At 45.1% G+C, this 15,382-nt stretch overlaps 1 protein-coding gene across 4 annotated transcripts in view; it reads right to left on the bottom strand.

Annotated features, from left to right (window-relative positions):
* LOC115457632 (GON-4-like protein) overlaps nucleotides 1-15,382 on the bottom strand; it is a 98,867-nt gene that overhangs the window by 3,271 nt on the left and 80,214 nt on the right. For 2 of the 4 annotated variants that reach the window (XM_030187134.1, XM_030187133.1), the window contains exons 23-28: nucleotides 5,614-5,811; nucleotides 5,167-5,310; nucleotides 4,916-5,059; nucleotides 4,683-4,790; nucleotides 4,490-4,603; nucleotides 3,592-3,784 (exon numbers count right to left, since the gene is read on the bottom strand). In XM_030187134.1, the coding sequence (XP_030042994.1) occupies nucleotides 3,592-3,784; nucleotides 4,490-4,603; nucleotides 4,683-4,790; nucleotides 4,916-5,059; nucleotides 5,167-5,310; nucleotides 5,614-5,811 (901 nt within the window). The remainder of the gene's footprint in view (nucleotides 1-3,591; nucleotides 3,785-4,489; nucleotides 4,604-4,682; nucleotides 4,791-4,915; nucleotides 5,060-5,166; nucleotides 5,311-5,613; nucleotides 5,812-15,382) is intronic. The other 2 variants (XM_030187137.1, XM_030187136.1) reach the window with 2 other exon arrangements.

Here is a 15,382-nt window from a genome sequence, read left to right as displayed (position 1 = left end):
TAACCACTTTAGCCTTTCTTCATAGGGCAGCAGTTCTATCACCTCTTATCATTTTGTTTCCTCTTCTTTGAACCTTTTCTAATTCCATTATATCCTTTATGAGATACGTCAACCAGAACTGAGCACAATACTCAAGGTGAGATTACACCATGAAGTGATAGAGGCATAATAATATATTTGGTCTCATTTTGCATCCCTCTCCTAATAATTCCTAGCATCCTGTTTGCTTTTTTGGCTGCCGCTGAACACTGGGCAGAAGATTTCAGTATACTGTCTACAGTGACACCTAGGTCTTTTTCTTGAGTGTTGATTCCTAAAGTGGACCCTAGCATTAGATAACTCTGATTCAGATTTATTCTTCCCAATGTGCATTACTTTGCATTTGTCTACATTAAATTTCATCTGCCATTTGGATGCCTAGTCTTCCAATTTCCTAAGGTCTTCCTGCAATTTTTCACAATTGGCATACGTTTTGACAACTTGAATAGTTTTGTGTCATCTGCAAATTTAATCACTTCAGATTATGTTAAATAGCAGCAGTCCCAGTACATATCTCTGTGGCACTCCACTATTCACCCTCCTCCATTGAGACATTTGGCCATTTAACCCTACCCTCTGTTTTGTGTCTAATAACCAATTCTTAATCCACAGAAGGACATTGCCTCCCATCCCACGACACCTAGATGTACTACATCAACCGGCTCACTTTTATTGGCATATTTATTCACACCTTCAAAGAAATGAAGCAGAGTGGTGAGGCAAGACTTCCCTTGGCTGATTCTGTCCCATTAACCATGTTTGTCTACGTGTTCTGTAATTTTATTCTTTATAGTAGTTTCCACTATTTTGCCCGGCCCTGAGGTCAAGCTTACCAGTTTGTAATTTCCCAGATCACCGATCACCCCTGGAACCCTCTTTCAAAATTGGCGTTATATTAGCCACCCTCCAGGTACTACGAATGATTTTAATGACAGGCTTCAGATCAATAATTTCATGTTTGAATTCTTTCAATACATCCGATCCAAGTGATTCTTCACTCTTGAACTTGCCAATTTGGCTCAGTACATCGTCCAAGTTCACTGATATTTCTTTCAGTTCCTCCGCATCACCCCTGAAAACCATTTCCAGTATAGATAGATCTCTTACATTTTCTTCTGTAAAGACCGAAGCAAAGAATCTCTCCACAATGGCTTTGTCCTCTCTGTTCCTTTTCCTTCTTCCTGATCTAATAATCCCGCAGATTCCCTTGCTGGCTTTCTGATATGTGAAAAAAGTGTTACTATGAGTTTTTCTTCATATTCTCTCTTAGCTTTCTTTAGCAATGCTTTGCATCTGGCTTAACAGTGCTTCTGTTGCTTCTTATTTTCTTCATTCGGCTCCAATAGCTTCTTTCACCTCACCTTTTAACTAAGCTGGCTGTTTGCTTTGTTCCCACCTTTATTAATATGTGGCATACATCTAAGCTGGGCTTCTACAATGGTATTACGTCCTAACCTTTGCAGCCACTCCTTTCAGCTTCTTTTTAACCATTTTCCTCATTTTATCATTGTCACCCTTTCGAAAATTAAAAGCTGCTACAGTAGATTTCCTTAGTGCGTTCATTCCAGATATCAGCTCAAATTTGATCGTGTAATGATCACTGTTTCCCAACGGATCCAACACCGTTACCTCTCATACTTTGCCCAGCATTCCACTAAGGATTAGATCCAAAATTGCTCCCCCTCTTGTTGGTTCCTGGACCAGTTGCTCCAAGAAGCAGTCATTTATTACATTTAGAAATCTTACCTCCCTGGCAATCCCTGATGTAACATTTATCCAGTCAATATTAGGATAACTGAAATAACCCATTCTTATCATGTTGCCCAATTTGCCAACTCTTAATTTCTGTAAATGTATTTTCATCTGTTCGTTCTTTCCTGGCTGATGGTAGTATAGCCTTGTCCTTCACACCTGGAATTTCTATCCATAAAGATTCCAGGTTGCTGTTTCATGTAGAATGTTTGACTCAATTCTCTTCTTTAACATATAGCACCCCCCCCCTCCAATTTGATCCATTCTATCATTGCAATATAATTTGTAGCCTCCTAACAGTGTCCCATTGCTTGTTCTTCCACCAAGTCTTTGAAATGCCAATTTTATCTATACTCCAAATTCTCCTGTTATTTTTAAAGCTTCTAGCATTTGTATATAGACACTTCAAATTGTCTTTTTCCCTTGCTGCTTTGAAGTTAATGGGGATAGTTTGCATCCTTTATTCTCCCATTGAACACTCCTGGCTTTCTTTCACCATTCCCTAAAGATCCTGTTTCAATGGTATCCTTCAAGGATATTCCACACTGAACAATGTGCTCCTGGGTGACTGTTGGCTTCCCCCCACCCCTCCATTTTAGTTTAAAAGCTGCTTTATTTCTTTTAAATGTTAGTACCAGCAGCCTGGTTCTATCCCCATCCTTTTGAAACAGGCTCCCCCTTCCCCAGAATGTTGCCCAGTTCCTAACAAATCTAAATCTCTCATCCCTGCACCATCGTCTCAACCACGCATTGAGACTTCAGAGGTCTGCCTGTCGCTTGGGTCCTGCACATAAAACGGGGATCATTTCTGAAAATGCTACCCTGGAGGATCTGGATTTCAGCTTTCTACCTAGGAACCTACATTTGGCTTCCAGAACCTCCCTCCCACATTTTCCTATGTCATTGGAACCTATATGTACCAAGACAGCCAGCACTATCTAAAATCCTATCTAGTTGACGCATGAGGTCCACCACCTTCGCACCAGGCAGACAAGTCACCAGGCAATCCTCACGTCCTGCAGCCACCCAGCTATCTACATGCCTAATAATCAAATCACCAACTACAACAGCCATCCTAACCCTTCCCTTCAAGGCAGAAGCTCTTGGAGAAACATCATTGGTGCAATCTCCCCAAGGGGACTGCGTCAAACAGATCCTTTGAAGCTAACCAGTTACTCTATCTTTTTTTGAAACTGCACACAACACTGAAGGCGAGGTCATACCTGTAGCGATACAAAGGACTTGCGATGTTAGCAAAATAATACGAAATAAAAGAGAGTATCATTAAGGCTTCTATAGCACTCCATAGTAAGTACCGTGAGCAAACAATTTCTGCAGTCCCAGGTTCTCTCCGCAGGAAACACAGAAGTAGTTTTTTTCCCCTAAGGCCACAGTCCAGTGTCTTAGGACCTGGCTGGAACACAGATATCAGCTGCTAAGGGACAGGTGGTGCTCCCAGGCTGCAGTTTGTGGTTCTGGCCATGGAACAATGCTGTTCAATGATGAGAATCAATAGATGGACTTGGAAAAAAGGTTTGGATAATTTCCTAAAAGAAAAGTCCAACAACTATTAAGATGGACTTGGGAAAATCCGCTGCTTATTTCTAGGATAAGCAGCATAAAATCTTGTTTCTTGCCAGGTACTTGTGACTCGGCTTGGCCAATGTTGGAAACAGGATAGTGGACTAAATGGACCTTCTGTCTGTCCCAGTATGGCAACACACGTGAGAGGGAAAGTAAGTACTGAAGCCCAAAAAGCAGCGTGTATTCACTGTACCATTGGAAGTGCCCTCTCCTGACCTGAAGACCTCCTGAGACTGGCTTTCTTCTTGTCCTGCAGAAGTTCAACCTCAGCTCGCTCTCTCTCATCCGGACGTTCCTCAGCGGTGATACGGCCTATGCCAGCATCCTTCTGTGGGCTCCTGTCTCCTGGCGGGCTCCCATTTTGCCCCTCTTGTGAGTCTCTGGTTTTAATGGACTTGCTGTCGCATGCCTGAAGGTCACAGAGGTGTTAACTGGATTTCTCTCCCTCTTTTTCCTCCCCACCCCTGTTGTCTATCCAAGTGTGCCATGAAAGTGGCTGTGCACATACAGTCCTGTGGTGTCATAATTTTAAAGACTGAGGGATCCTGTCTGCCACAGGGCTGGCCCAGAAATATTGGATGTTCCAGGTGAACCATCAGCCATGCCCCCCCACCACCACCGTACTCTAGCATCTCCCTCCTTCCCTCCCACCCCCAAGGTATCCAGCACCTCCCTAGAAGCAAAGAAAGTGGTAGGGAAGCCCTTTAAGGCCTGAATATCCTCAGCCGCTCCTACATGTCTTCAAAATGGACAGGACACGGAAAGCCTTAAGCATGTGTGCTGAAATACTGAAAGGCCTGTCGGACCGGTGACAGTGGCTGTTAAGGGGCTTCCCTGTTGCTAGCTTTGCCAGCTGTGTTGGTGCCCCTCCCCCACCCTAGTGGAAGGCACAGGCCAGCCCTTCCAGCCCCTACAAAAGCTTTCCACTTCTATCCCCAGCACAGCAACAAGAACATCACTTTGGCCGCACTGATCCATCTAAAACTTGGAAAACACTGCTCGCTACCCATCGGTGCAGGATACTAATACCGCCCCCCCCCCCCCCCCCCCCCCCCCCCAAGTCATCTGCATACAAAAAACTCTGCCTTTGTAGACCTAGATCCCTATCACTGACCTTACTGCTGCAGTGGCTGCAGATCCTACGCTTGCTCTTCTTCACTCTCTGCTCCGTCCCTCCATCAGCACGAGTGCATGAGCACTCTTTCACCCCCTCTGCCCACTCCAACTCCTGTAAACCAAAAAATACTTAAATGCTTTTCCCCAATACAGTACAAGCGTGCGCTGAGGAAAGAAGGAAGCCCCCTGACCTTTTCATGGGTCTCTTTCCGCCGTTTACTTTTTGAAGACGTGTGCATCTTGGCTGGCTCTTCTTCCTCTTCCATATCTGGCAATACCACCTCTTCGAAACCATCAAACTGAAAGAAAAGTGCTGCCTGAGGCGGTATATCAAGTCCCATTTCCCTTTCCCTTACTGCAGCCTCTCAGAATGCTCGCCCTCCTTGCCCCCTTCCTCTCCCCCCTCCAGTAAGGGATTTCCCACCTCATACTCCTTTTCTTCGGTCCAGTTGATCACTTCGAAATCTCCCATGCGACTGGCTGGAGGTCGCAGTTGATCAAAGAACATGGAGAACTCATCCTGCAGGTGATCATGTCCCTTCAGCAGCTGCCACACCTGCGTCTTCAACTACAGAATAAAAACAGCAAAGGCATGAAACACCCCTCTGGCCTCTTGGGTCAGGACACAGTCACTTCAGAGATCCTTCAGAAAAGTTCATGCTACAGGCCACATACCTGTGTGATCTCCTGCGGAAAGCAGTCGGCACAGCTCTGGAGCACACGGATGATCTTCTGGTGGTGTGAGGGATTCTCTGCAAAGCAGATTTCCAGCTGCCGAAGGAATCTGCGGCTCTTGTCGAAGGCTTGTTGTTCCTCAAACTGGAAAGAGAAGGTGGAAGGTGTGGAAAAGCTCACTGCCGTGCCCAAAATAACAGACCCGGGGGGAGAGGGAAGTAGGGGACAGAAGAAAGAGAAATACTGGGAAAGCTGGTGTGCTTCTCCTCTCTAGACAGTCATGTGCAAGAGTTTTCTTGGTTTCTTCAGATTGCTGTGCGAAGCATCTTCTAAGTCGTCTATACACACTTCAAAGGCATCATCTACCCAGGACAGCTACAGAGTACGTCACCTTGATTCTGATTCATCCCCTGTATGCCCACCTCTCCCCTACTCCTCACAACTTACCAGTCCACACTCCAAAGCTTGCTCAGGTAACAGAAATGCAGCAAAGTCCTTGAGCAGCTGAGGCCACTCCAGGAGCAGGCCTCGCAGGCTGGAGTACAGCTGTACTGCAGTCTGTGGCTGGGAGCTGGTTTCAAACTCAAAGATGACACGGAGAAACTCTTCATACTTCCCAGGAACATCCTGCAAGGCCTCTCGCACCTAAAAGGGTAGCACTGAATGTTAACACAGATGGCAATATTTCAGGACCCCTACAGGAAGAGAGAAAAGGGCCTCAAGCACCCAAATGTACAGTCAGAGACCAAGAAAATGTGGCAGAAAGATACACAGATATTCCTATTAAAAGACATTTCCATGCACAATTGAGTAATATTACATCCTATGAACTCTAGAAGGAAGTTCGTTTTGGCACAATTCAAGTACTCCAGCAAGTGTTAGCAATAAGTTTGAGAGACTTGAGATTATACTCCACTTACCCTTATACTGTTATAGTATGTGCAAATCTAACCCATTTTGAGACATTGCATATTTTCAAAGCACTTAGCCTTCACCTATGGAACTTTGGAAGGCTAAGTGCTTTGAAAATGAGCCCCATTATATAGTCATTCTTGGGGGAGAGGCAGCAAACTTCAGGCATAATCCTGGCTTTGTGACATACAAAAATATATATATAGAATATTTTCAGAAACACTTGAATGACATGAGTGAGGTAGGGTCTCATAACTTTAAACCCGGCTACTATTCATATCACTCCCGTGGTGAATCTATGCTCGTGCATCAAAATCTAATCATTGTGCACGAGCATAGATTCACCACGGGAGTGATGTGAATAGTAGCCGGGTTTAAAGTTATGAGACCCTACCTCACTCATGTCATTCAAGTGTTTCTGAAAATATTCTCCTATATATTTTGTTAGTTATAATAGAAGCGGAGGAGAAAATAAAAGCCATACAGATTTTTGACAAGTTTGTGACATACAAGCAGAAAACAACTGGACCTAATGCAGTGTATGTCTTGACCAAGTAACAGTAGATCAGGTTTCAAAGGTCACAAACAACACAGACAGAATGGATTTTCTATATGGTAACTTTTACAAAAAGACACAGGGAGAAGGCAAACCCCAAACTGCGTAACACAGGCAATGGAAAATTGTGGGCTTACTTGCTAATTTTCTTTCCTTGAGTCATGCCAGACCAGTCCAGATGCATGGATTATGTTCTTCTACCAGGATATGGAGACAGAGAACACCAAGTTGCTGACATCACCTTATACAGGATCCTGTGCAGCCCTCAATATTCTAGTATAAATGCCTATAACAAAATAACTTCTCTTTTTTTCCAAGCTAAGAGAACTTGCAAACTGCAACTCATGGCCTCATGATCACCAAATGTACAAGGTACGCCTGACAATCCCATAAACAGGAATGCTAAGGGCAAAGATTACTATTAATATATGAATCTTCATCTACTACATATAGGTAGAGTGGACTAATAGAACTGGTGTGGTAAGACTCATGTAAGACCACATTTTTCCTTCCCTTATTGTCCCAGCAAACCAGTCTTAATCTAAGGGATGTATCCAGGCTGTGAAAATGAGTGGAATTCTGACCTTCCAAAAGCATTGTCCTTTCTGGCCTAGACAACTAGATGGTAGTGAAGGAATGCAAGTGAAGACCAAGTGACCTCATTGCAAATCTCTCCTCCCAGGAAACACTTATATCTTGATCAAGTAAGCCTGAAGACCTTCAGGCATTGCCTACATTTTAGCAATGTATGTCAAGCTTCCGGCTTTCTTAACCTAGTGAGCTATTGAGACCTGAGACGTTGCCTCCCCTTTTCTCTGACCAAAACAAAAATAAGCAGGAGGACATTTGTCAAAAGACGAGCCTCTTTATACTTCCCTGAGAAGACTTTCTCTCTAGAGGCCAGAAGAATTAACGGAGTCATATGAAAAGCAGAAACTACCTTTGAGAGAGGATAGAATATGCAAACAAGGGGTCCCTACAGGACAGGGCCTACAAGTCTGGGATAGGCCTTGCTGAACAGATTACCTCTAAATACATCACTTTTAAAGAAAGATCATTGAGAGACATTTCCTCAACTGGATCAACTACAGCATAACGAGTGCCCAAGAAATAAATTTAGATTGCAGGCAGGTTGCAGTCATGGCTAAATGGTTAAGGTGATGAACTAGAAATCCACTCAGGTCTCCCTGTGCATGTTCAAATCCTGCTAACTATGATGGGGCTAATCATTCATCTTGAAGATAGGTTAGAGGTCTATAAAATCATAAATGGAGTGGAACAAGTAAATGTGATTTCAGGGCTCTGTTCTTTCCTGGTTTTCTTCTTATCTCTCCCATTGTACGTTTTGTGTATAGTCTGGTGGACCCTCCACTTCTATCCCATTATCAGTTGGTGTACCTCAGGGTCCTGTCCCGGGACCTCTTTTTTTCTCCATGTATACTTCTTCCCTTGGTGCTCTGATTGCCATCCATGGTTTTCAGTATCACCTTTACGCTGATGTCTCCCAGATCTACCTCTCCACACCAGAAACTTCAGCAGGAATCCAGGCCAAAGTATCAGCCTGCCTGTCTGACATTGCTGCCTGGATGTGTTACAGCCATCTGAAACGAAACATGACCAAGACCGAGCTTCTTATCTTTCCCCCTAAACCAACCTCTATCTCTGTGAATAACACTCCCTGTCTCATGAACTCGTAACCTTGGGGTCGTCTTTGACTCCTCTCTCTCCTCTGCACATATTCAACACACTGTTATTTCTTTTTCTATAATATCACCAAAATTCATCCTTTCCTTTCTGAACACACTACTAAAACCCTTATCCACACTCTTATCACCTCTTGCTTAGACTATTGCAACTTGCTTCTCACAGGTCTCCCAGTTAGCCATCTCTCTCCTCTTCAATCTGTTCAAAATTCTGCTGCACAACTTTTATTCCGCCAGTGTCGCTATTCTCATATTAGCCCTCTCCTCAAGTCACTTCATTGACTCCCTATCCGTTTCTGCATACAATTCAAACTCCTCTTATTGACTTACAAGTGCATTCACTCTGCAGCTCCTTAGTACCTCTACAATCTTATCTCTCCCTATACTCCTCCCCGGGAACTCTGTTCACTGTGTAAATCTGTCTTATCTGCACCCTTCTCCTCCATCGCTAACTCCAGACTCTTGCTGCACCTTATGCCTGGAATAAACTTCCTGAGCTGGTACGTCAAGCTCCATCTCTGGCCATCTTCAAATCCAGGCTAAAAGTCCACCTTTTTGATGATACTTTTAACTCCTAACCCTTACTCACTTGTTCAGTACCCATGTTTTATCATTCCCACCTTAGTAAATTCCCTTATCTCTTATTTGTCTTGTTTGTCTGTCCTAATTAGATTGTAAGCTCTGTCGAGCAGGGACTGTCTCTATGTCCAGCGCTGCGTACATCTAGTAGCGTTATAGAAATGATAAGTAGTAGTAGTAACTGTTTTACTCTTTCACAAAGTACAAAGACTATGGGGCACTCTGTGAAGATAAGCAGTAGCACATTTAAAAACAAATAGAAGAAAATATTTCTTCTTTCAAAGTATAGTTAAGATCAAGAACTCTTTGCAGAAGAAAGTGGTAAAAGCAGTTAATGTAGATGAATTTAAAAAAGGGTTGGACAGATTCCTGGAAGAGAAGTCCATAAATGGTATTTAAGGTTGCCCTAGGGCCAGTCACTGCTTATCCCAGGAGTTAAGCACCATATAGTCTTGCCAAAAGTTGTCACCCGCACTGCCCATTGTTGGAAACAGGATGCTGGGCTAGATGGACCTTTAGTCTAACCCAGTATGGCTAAGTCTTAAGTTTAACTACTGATCTCAAAGGAGGACAAAGATGTTTGACTCCCACAGAAAACACAAAATACAGTGTATGTCAAAGGTAAGCCTTGTTATGTTGAGCCTTTGTAGATGCAATTGCTACTACTTGCAACTTCAGGGAGATTAAGGTCAATTCTTGCTCAAAGTCTTCCTGCAAAAAAGTGGTAATAAGGGAAACTGAAGCACGAACGGGCAACACTGCTCTCCACTGCCACTATTCATCAAAAACTTCCCAGAGATGTGGAACACTTTCAAACTTGCAAGAGGGTTATCATCTCTGGAGAATAATGTCTCTTTCTTAGCTTCACCTGTTCAATAGCAGCTCATAAGAAAAAAGTGTTTTGGGGAGGGGATCTTCCCGACAATCAGGCATTGAAAATGAACTTATGTCCCCAGCCCCACTCCTGAGTACAGGAAACACCATACTTATATCTTAGTAGGTGAGCCAAGGCAGATTTTACCGCTTCTATTAGAGAATGAAAACAGGAGACAATAAGGGCATCTAAAATGAGATGGGACAGACCCCTTATAATATCCAGAACCCAAAGATCTGATGAATTCTGGTCCACTCCTTATCTGAACTACTGGAGAGTGGACTACTGAACATTCATTGTGCTGTTCATAAATGTCCTGTGCTCCTGACCCTGTCGTCTCTCCTCCCTCTGATAAACAGCTGTGCTGAACAAAGGGGGCTTGACCTGGATGGTACTTTCTAGAATCCTGGAACTACCCTTGTTCTGAGCACAGCATAAAGGGCCCTGGGATCTGACCTTTTGACTTGATAGTTTGTTACCATTTCTAACTCCTCCCCACAGAGGAGCTTCTCCCAAAATGGGAGCTAGCTAAGCCATTCGCTGTCCAGTTCCAGAGCCACTGTGGCCACATTATTTGCTGAAGCCCTAATGAAGTGAATCCACCACAAAGGTTATGCCTACTTCCTTTTTCTGACCAGTCTCCACCATGGTCACTTTGTGACCAGTACAGTCAAGCCCTCACCATTAGACCATAGCAAATCACTGCCTATTTATCTCAGTCTCAATCCTTACAATTTGTGTATCTTCGAGTGTAGTACCACCTTCCACAGAGATAGTGCAGAGACCAAGGTGTCATCTTTGGAAAGACTTGAGTCTTTCTTTCTACTACTACTACTACTTAACATTTCTAGAGCGCTACTAGGGTTACGCAGCGCTGTACAATTTAACAAAGAGAGACAGTCCCTGCTCAAAGAGCTTACAATCTAATAGACAAGTGAACGGTCGGTCCGATAGGGGCAGTCAAATTGGGGCAGTCTGGATTCACTGAACGGTAAGGGTTAGGTGCCGAACGCAGCATTGAAGAGGTGGGCTTTAAGCAAAGACTTGAAGACGGGCAGGGAGGGGGCTTGGCGTAAGGGTTCAGGAAGGTTGTTCCAAGCATAGGGTGAGGCGAGGCAGAATGAGCGGAGCCTGGAGTTGGCGGTGGTGGAGAAGGGTACTGAGAGGAGGGATTTATCCTGTGAACGGAGGTTACGGGCGGGAACGTAAGGGGAAATGAGGGTAGAGAGGTAGTGAGGGGCAGCAGACTGAGTGCATTTGTAGGTAAGAAGGAGAAGCTTGAATTGAATGCGGTATCCGATCGGAAGCCAGTGAAGTGACCTGAGGAGAGGGGTGATATGAGTATATCGGTTCAGGCGGAATATGAGACGTGCAGCAGAGTTCTGAACAGACTGAAGGGGGGATAGATGGCTAAGTGGGAGGCCGGTGAGGAGTAAGTTGCAGTAGTCCAGGCGAGAGGTAATGAGAGCATGGACGAGAGTTCGGGTGGTGTGTTCAGAGAGGAAAGGGCGAATTTTGCTGATGTTAAAGAGGAAGAAGCGACAGGTCTTGGCTATCTGCTGGATATGCGCAGAGAAGGAGAGAGAGGAGTCAAAGATGACTCCGAGGTTGCGGGCAGATGAGACGGGGAGGATGAGGGTGTTATCAACTGAGATAGAAAGTGGAGGAAGAGGAGAAGTGGGTTTTGGTGGAAAGACGATAAGCTCGGTCTTGGACATGTTCAGTTTCAGGTGGCGGTTGGACATCCAGGCAGCAATGTCGGATAAGCAGGCCGATACCTTTGCCTGGGTCTCCGCGGTGATGTCTGGTGTGGAGAGATACAGTTGGGTGTCATCAGCATAGAGATGATACTGGAAACCATGAGATGAGATCAGGGAGCCCAGGGAAGAGGTGTAGATTGAGAAGAGAAGGGGTCCAAGGACCGATCCCTGGGGAACACCAACAGATAAGGGGATGGGGGTGGAGGAAGATCCATGAGAGTGAACTTTGAAGGTGCGGTGGGAGAGATAGGAGGAGAACCAGGAGAGGACAGAGCCCTGGAACCCAAATGAGGACAGTGTGGCAAGAAGTAAGTCATGATTGACAGTGTCAAAAGCGGCGGATAGATCCAGGAGGATGAGGATGGAGTAGTGGCCTCTGGATTTGGCAAGGAACAGGTCATTACAGACTTTAGAAAGTGCTGTTTCTGTCGAGTGAAGAGGGCGAAAACCGGATTGAAGCGGATCAAGGATGGCATGAGAGGAGAGAAAATCAAGGCAGCGGCTGTGGACTGCGCGCTCAAGTGTCTTGGAGAGGAAGGGTAGGAGGGAGATGGGGCGGTAGTTGGAGGGACAGGTAGGGTCTAGTGATGGTTTTTTGAGGAGTGGCGTGACTACAGCATGCTTGAAGGTGTCGGGGACAGTTGCAGTGGAGAGAGAGAGGTTGAGGATATGACAGATGGAGGGGGTGATAGTAGGAGAGATGGTGTTAAGTAAGTTGGTGGGGATGGGATCAGAGGAACAAGTGGTGCATTTTGAGGAGGAAAGAAGGCAGGCGGTTTCCTCCTCGGAGATATCAGGAAAGGAGGAGAAGGAGGTCTGGGTTGGTTGGTTGAGGGAGAGGGTTGAAGGGTGAAGAGGAGGAGGTGGCTTGGTAGTGAACTCAAGGTTGATCTTTTGCACCTTGTCGCGGAAGTAGTCAGCCAGTGATTGAGGAGAGAGTGACGGGGGGGTGGGAGCGGAGGGCACTTTGAGGAGGGAGTTAAGGGTGGCGAAGAGACGACGAGGGTTAGAGCTGAGAGAATTAGTCAATTGGGTGTAATAGTCCTGTTTGGCAAGGAATAGTGAGGACTGGAAGGAGGATAGCATGAATTTGTAGTGAAGGAAATCTGAATGGGTGCGAGATTTCTTCCAGAGGCGTTCAGCAGATCGGGCGCAGGAGCGAAGGTAACGGATGCAAGGGGTCAGCCAGGGCTGGGGATTAGTACGCCTTGTGGGACGGGAGGTGGATGGTGCAAGGGTGTCCAGAGCAGAGGAGAGAGTGGCATTGTAAGCGGAGACAGCCTCGTCAACAGACTCGGAGGACATGATGGAGGGGAGGAGATTAGAAATACATCCAGGGCTATGAAATAAAGCCTTTTCATTGGTCTGCCCACTCTCAAGCCTGCATACGGAGTATGTCCTGCTACTCTCATCATTGTCCTAATGACGGGACAGGCATAAAGCTCACATGAGTTTTTGAGAGTCCTCCAGGATAGAGTCTTCTGAGGACATGCTCTCTCCCCCTAGGGTTTCCAATGCTTGGGTAATCATTTCATGTATTTACTTTCTCTTGATCAAGCACAGGCTTACTGTATACTGGGGAACTCTCCCTTCAGAGTCAATGAATTTATTTATTAGGATTTATTTACCGCCTTTTTGAAGGAATTCACTCAAGGTGGTGTTCAGTAAGAATAGATCAAACATGAGCAATAGGCAATTAGAGCAGTAAAAATATTCGAACAACAATACAAAGTATGGCATGGTAAACTACTTGCAATGACAACACAATTTAATATGTACTAAAACATTATAATTGGTAGTGAGGCAAAGTTGTAACATATAGATGAGTAAGAACGTAGGAAGAATTAGAAAGTAAGGTGATTGATTTGAAGAAAGTTGCACGTGAGGTCAGAGAGATGGTTAAATATTATCTCAGCTAGGGTAGGAGTGGATAAGAACGTAGGAAGAATTAGAAAGTAAGGTGATTGATTTGAAGAAAGTTGCACGTGAGGTCAGAGAGATGGTTAAATATTATCTCAGCTAGGGTAGGAGTGGATAAACATGTCCCGCTGCAGTATGTACAGCCCGAGTCAATCCTTGTGTGTGTGAGTGAGACTAACAAGTTAGTTACTTCTTCCATTAAAGGCCTGGTTGAAGAGCCAAGCTTTCACCTGCTTCCTGAAGTAGAGGTGGTCTTGTGTTAAGTGGAGCCTTTCAGGCAATGCATTCCAGAGTGTGGGGGCTACTCCGGAGAAGGCTCGCTTGCGGGTATCACATCATGTAATGTCTTTTGGAGAGGGTGTAGTTAGTGAAAGTCCTTGGGAGGACCTTAGTGTCCTTGGCGGTGTGTGGAGGATCATCCTATTCTTCAGATACTCGGGGCCATTTCCTTTCAGGGCCTTGAACATCAGACATAAATTTAGCCCTGTATTGTAGTGGTAGCCAATGAAGTTTTTGCAAAAATGGTGTGATGGGGTCACATCACTTGCAACCTTCTATGAGTCTTGCTGCTGCATTCTGAATCAACTGGAGCTGGTGCAAGCCCTTTGTAGTCAGACCATTGTATAGTGCATAGCAGTAATCCAGTCTTGATGTTACCATGGCATGCACAACTGGGATAAGATTTACCTTCTTGATGTAAAGAGAGAGGCAGCGTAGCTGTCGCAAATAGTAGAAGCAGCTCTTGAAGGTTGCTTGGATTTGGGGAATCATAGTAAGTGTTGAATCTAACTGTACTCCAAGGTTCCTGACTTGTGATTTGAGGGGGAGTTCATACTTCCCAAAAGGGATTTTGATGTCAGGTATGTATCCACTTGTGTTACGGACCCAGAGAAGCTCAGGCAAAGTTTCTTGTGATTAGCCCATTCTTGAATTGATGTTTGACAAGTGCTCAGTTTATTCAAGGCTGTAGGTAAGTCAGGTTCAATGGGTATGAGTAGCTGCACATCATCCGCATAGATGTAGAACTGAGTGTCCATTGACTGAATCAGCTCAGCTAGTGGCTTGAGGTAGATATTGAACAGAATAGGTGACAGTATCGATCCTTGTGGTACCCCGCAGGTCAGTGTCCATGGTGGTGATGGGTTGCTGCCAAACATTATGGATTGTTGCCTGATAGGATCTGAACCAGGCAAGTACTGTTCCATTGATACCTGTTTCTGTCAGTCGTGCTAGCAAGATATCATGATCCACAGTGTCAAAAGCTGCTGAGGAATCTAGCAGTACTAACATTGAGGCAAATCCCTTGTCTCGGTTTCTGTGAAGATCATCTAGCAGGGATACGAGGACTGTTTCTGTTCCATAACCGGGTCTAAATCTAGATTGACATGGATCTAGCCAGTTACTCTTTTCTAGCCATTCATTAAGTTGAACACAAACTGTTCTATTAGTTTCCCTAGAAACGGGATGTTGGATACTGGCCTGTACCTTTCAAGTTTGTCCTGGTCAAGGTTGTTTTTCTTCAGCAGAGGGCGAACCACTGCCCTTTTTAATGTTGTTGGTAGTTGCCCATTAGAAAGAGAGGTGTTCACAATTTTTGTGGCGCCTTCTATAAGGCCCATACTTGCCTGCTGCACTATCTTTGATGGGCAGGGATCGAGGGAGCAGGTAGTTGGTCGAAGGTGTCTTAGGATTTTGTCAAGGCTCTCTCCTCTGTCATTAGGTTAAAAGTGTTCCATCTATCTCTGTTAGGAGGGGGCGAGTTTTTGCACCCTGATTGACTGGTTGGGCACTGGGTGGGATTGCCTGTAAATCCCGGTGGTGTCACGTCTGCGGCCGTGACCACCTCAGACTTACCATTCTGGTGGCCTCTGTTTGCTTCTCTGTTAGCTCTGTTTCTGCCTTGTGTGCTGAT

This window comes from Microcaecilia unicolor, chromosome 14 (assembly GCF_901765095.1).
Source record: "Microcaecilia unicolor chromosome 14, aMicUni1.1, whole genome shotgun sequence".
Lineage (NCBI taxonomy): Eukaryota > Metazoa > Chordata > Amphibia > Gymnophiona > Siphonopidae > Microcaecilia > Microcaecilia unicolor.
This window is presented reverse-complemented; position numbering and strand designations above follow the sequence as displayed.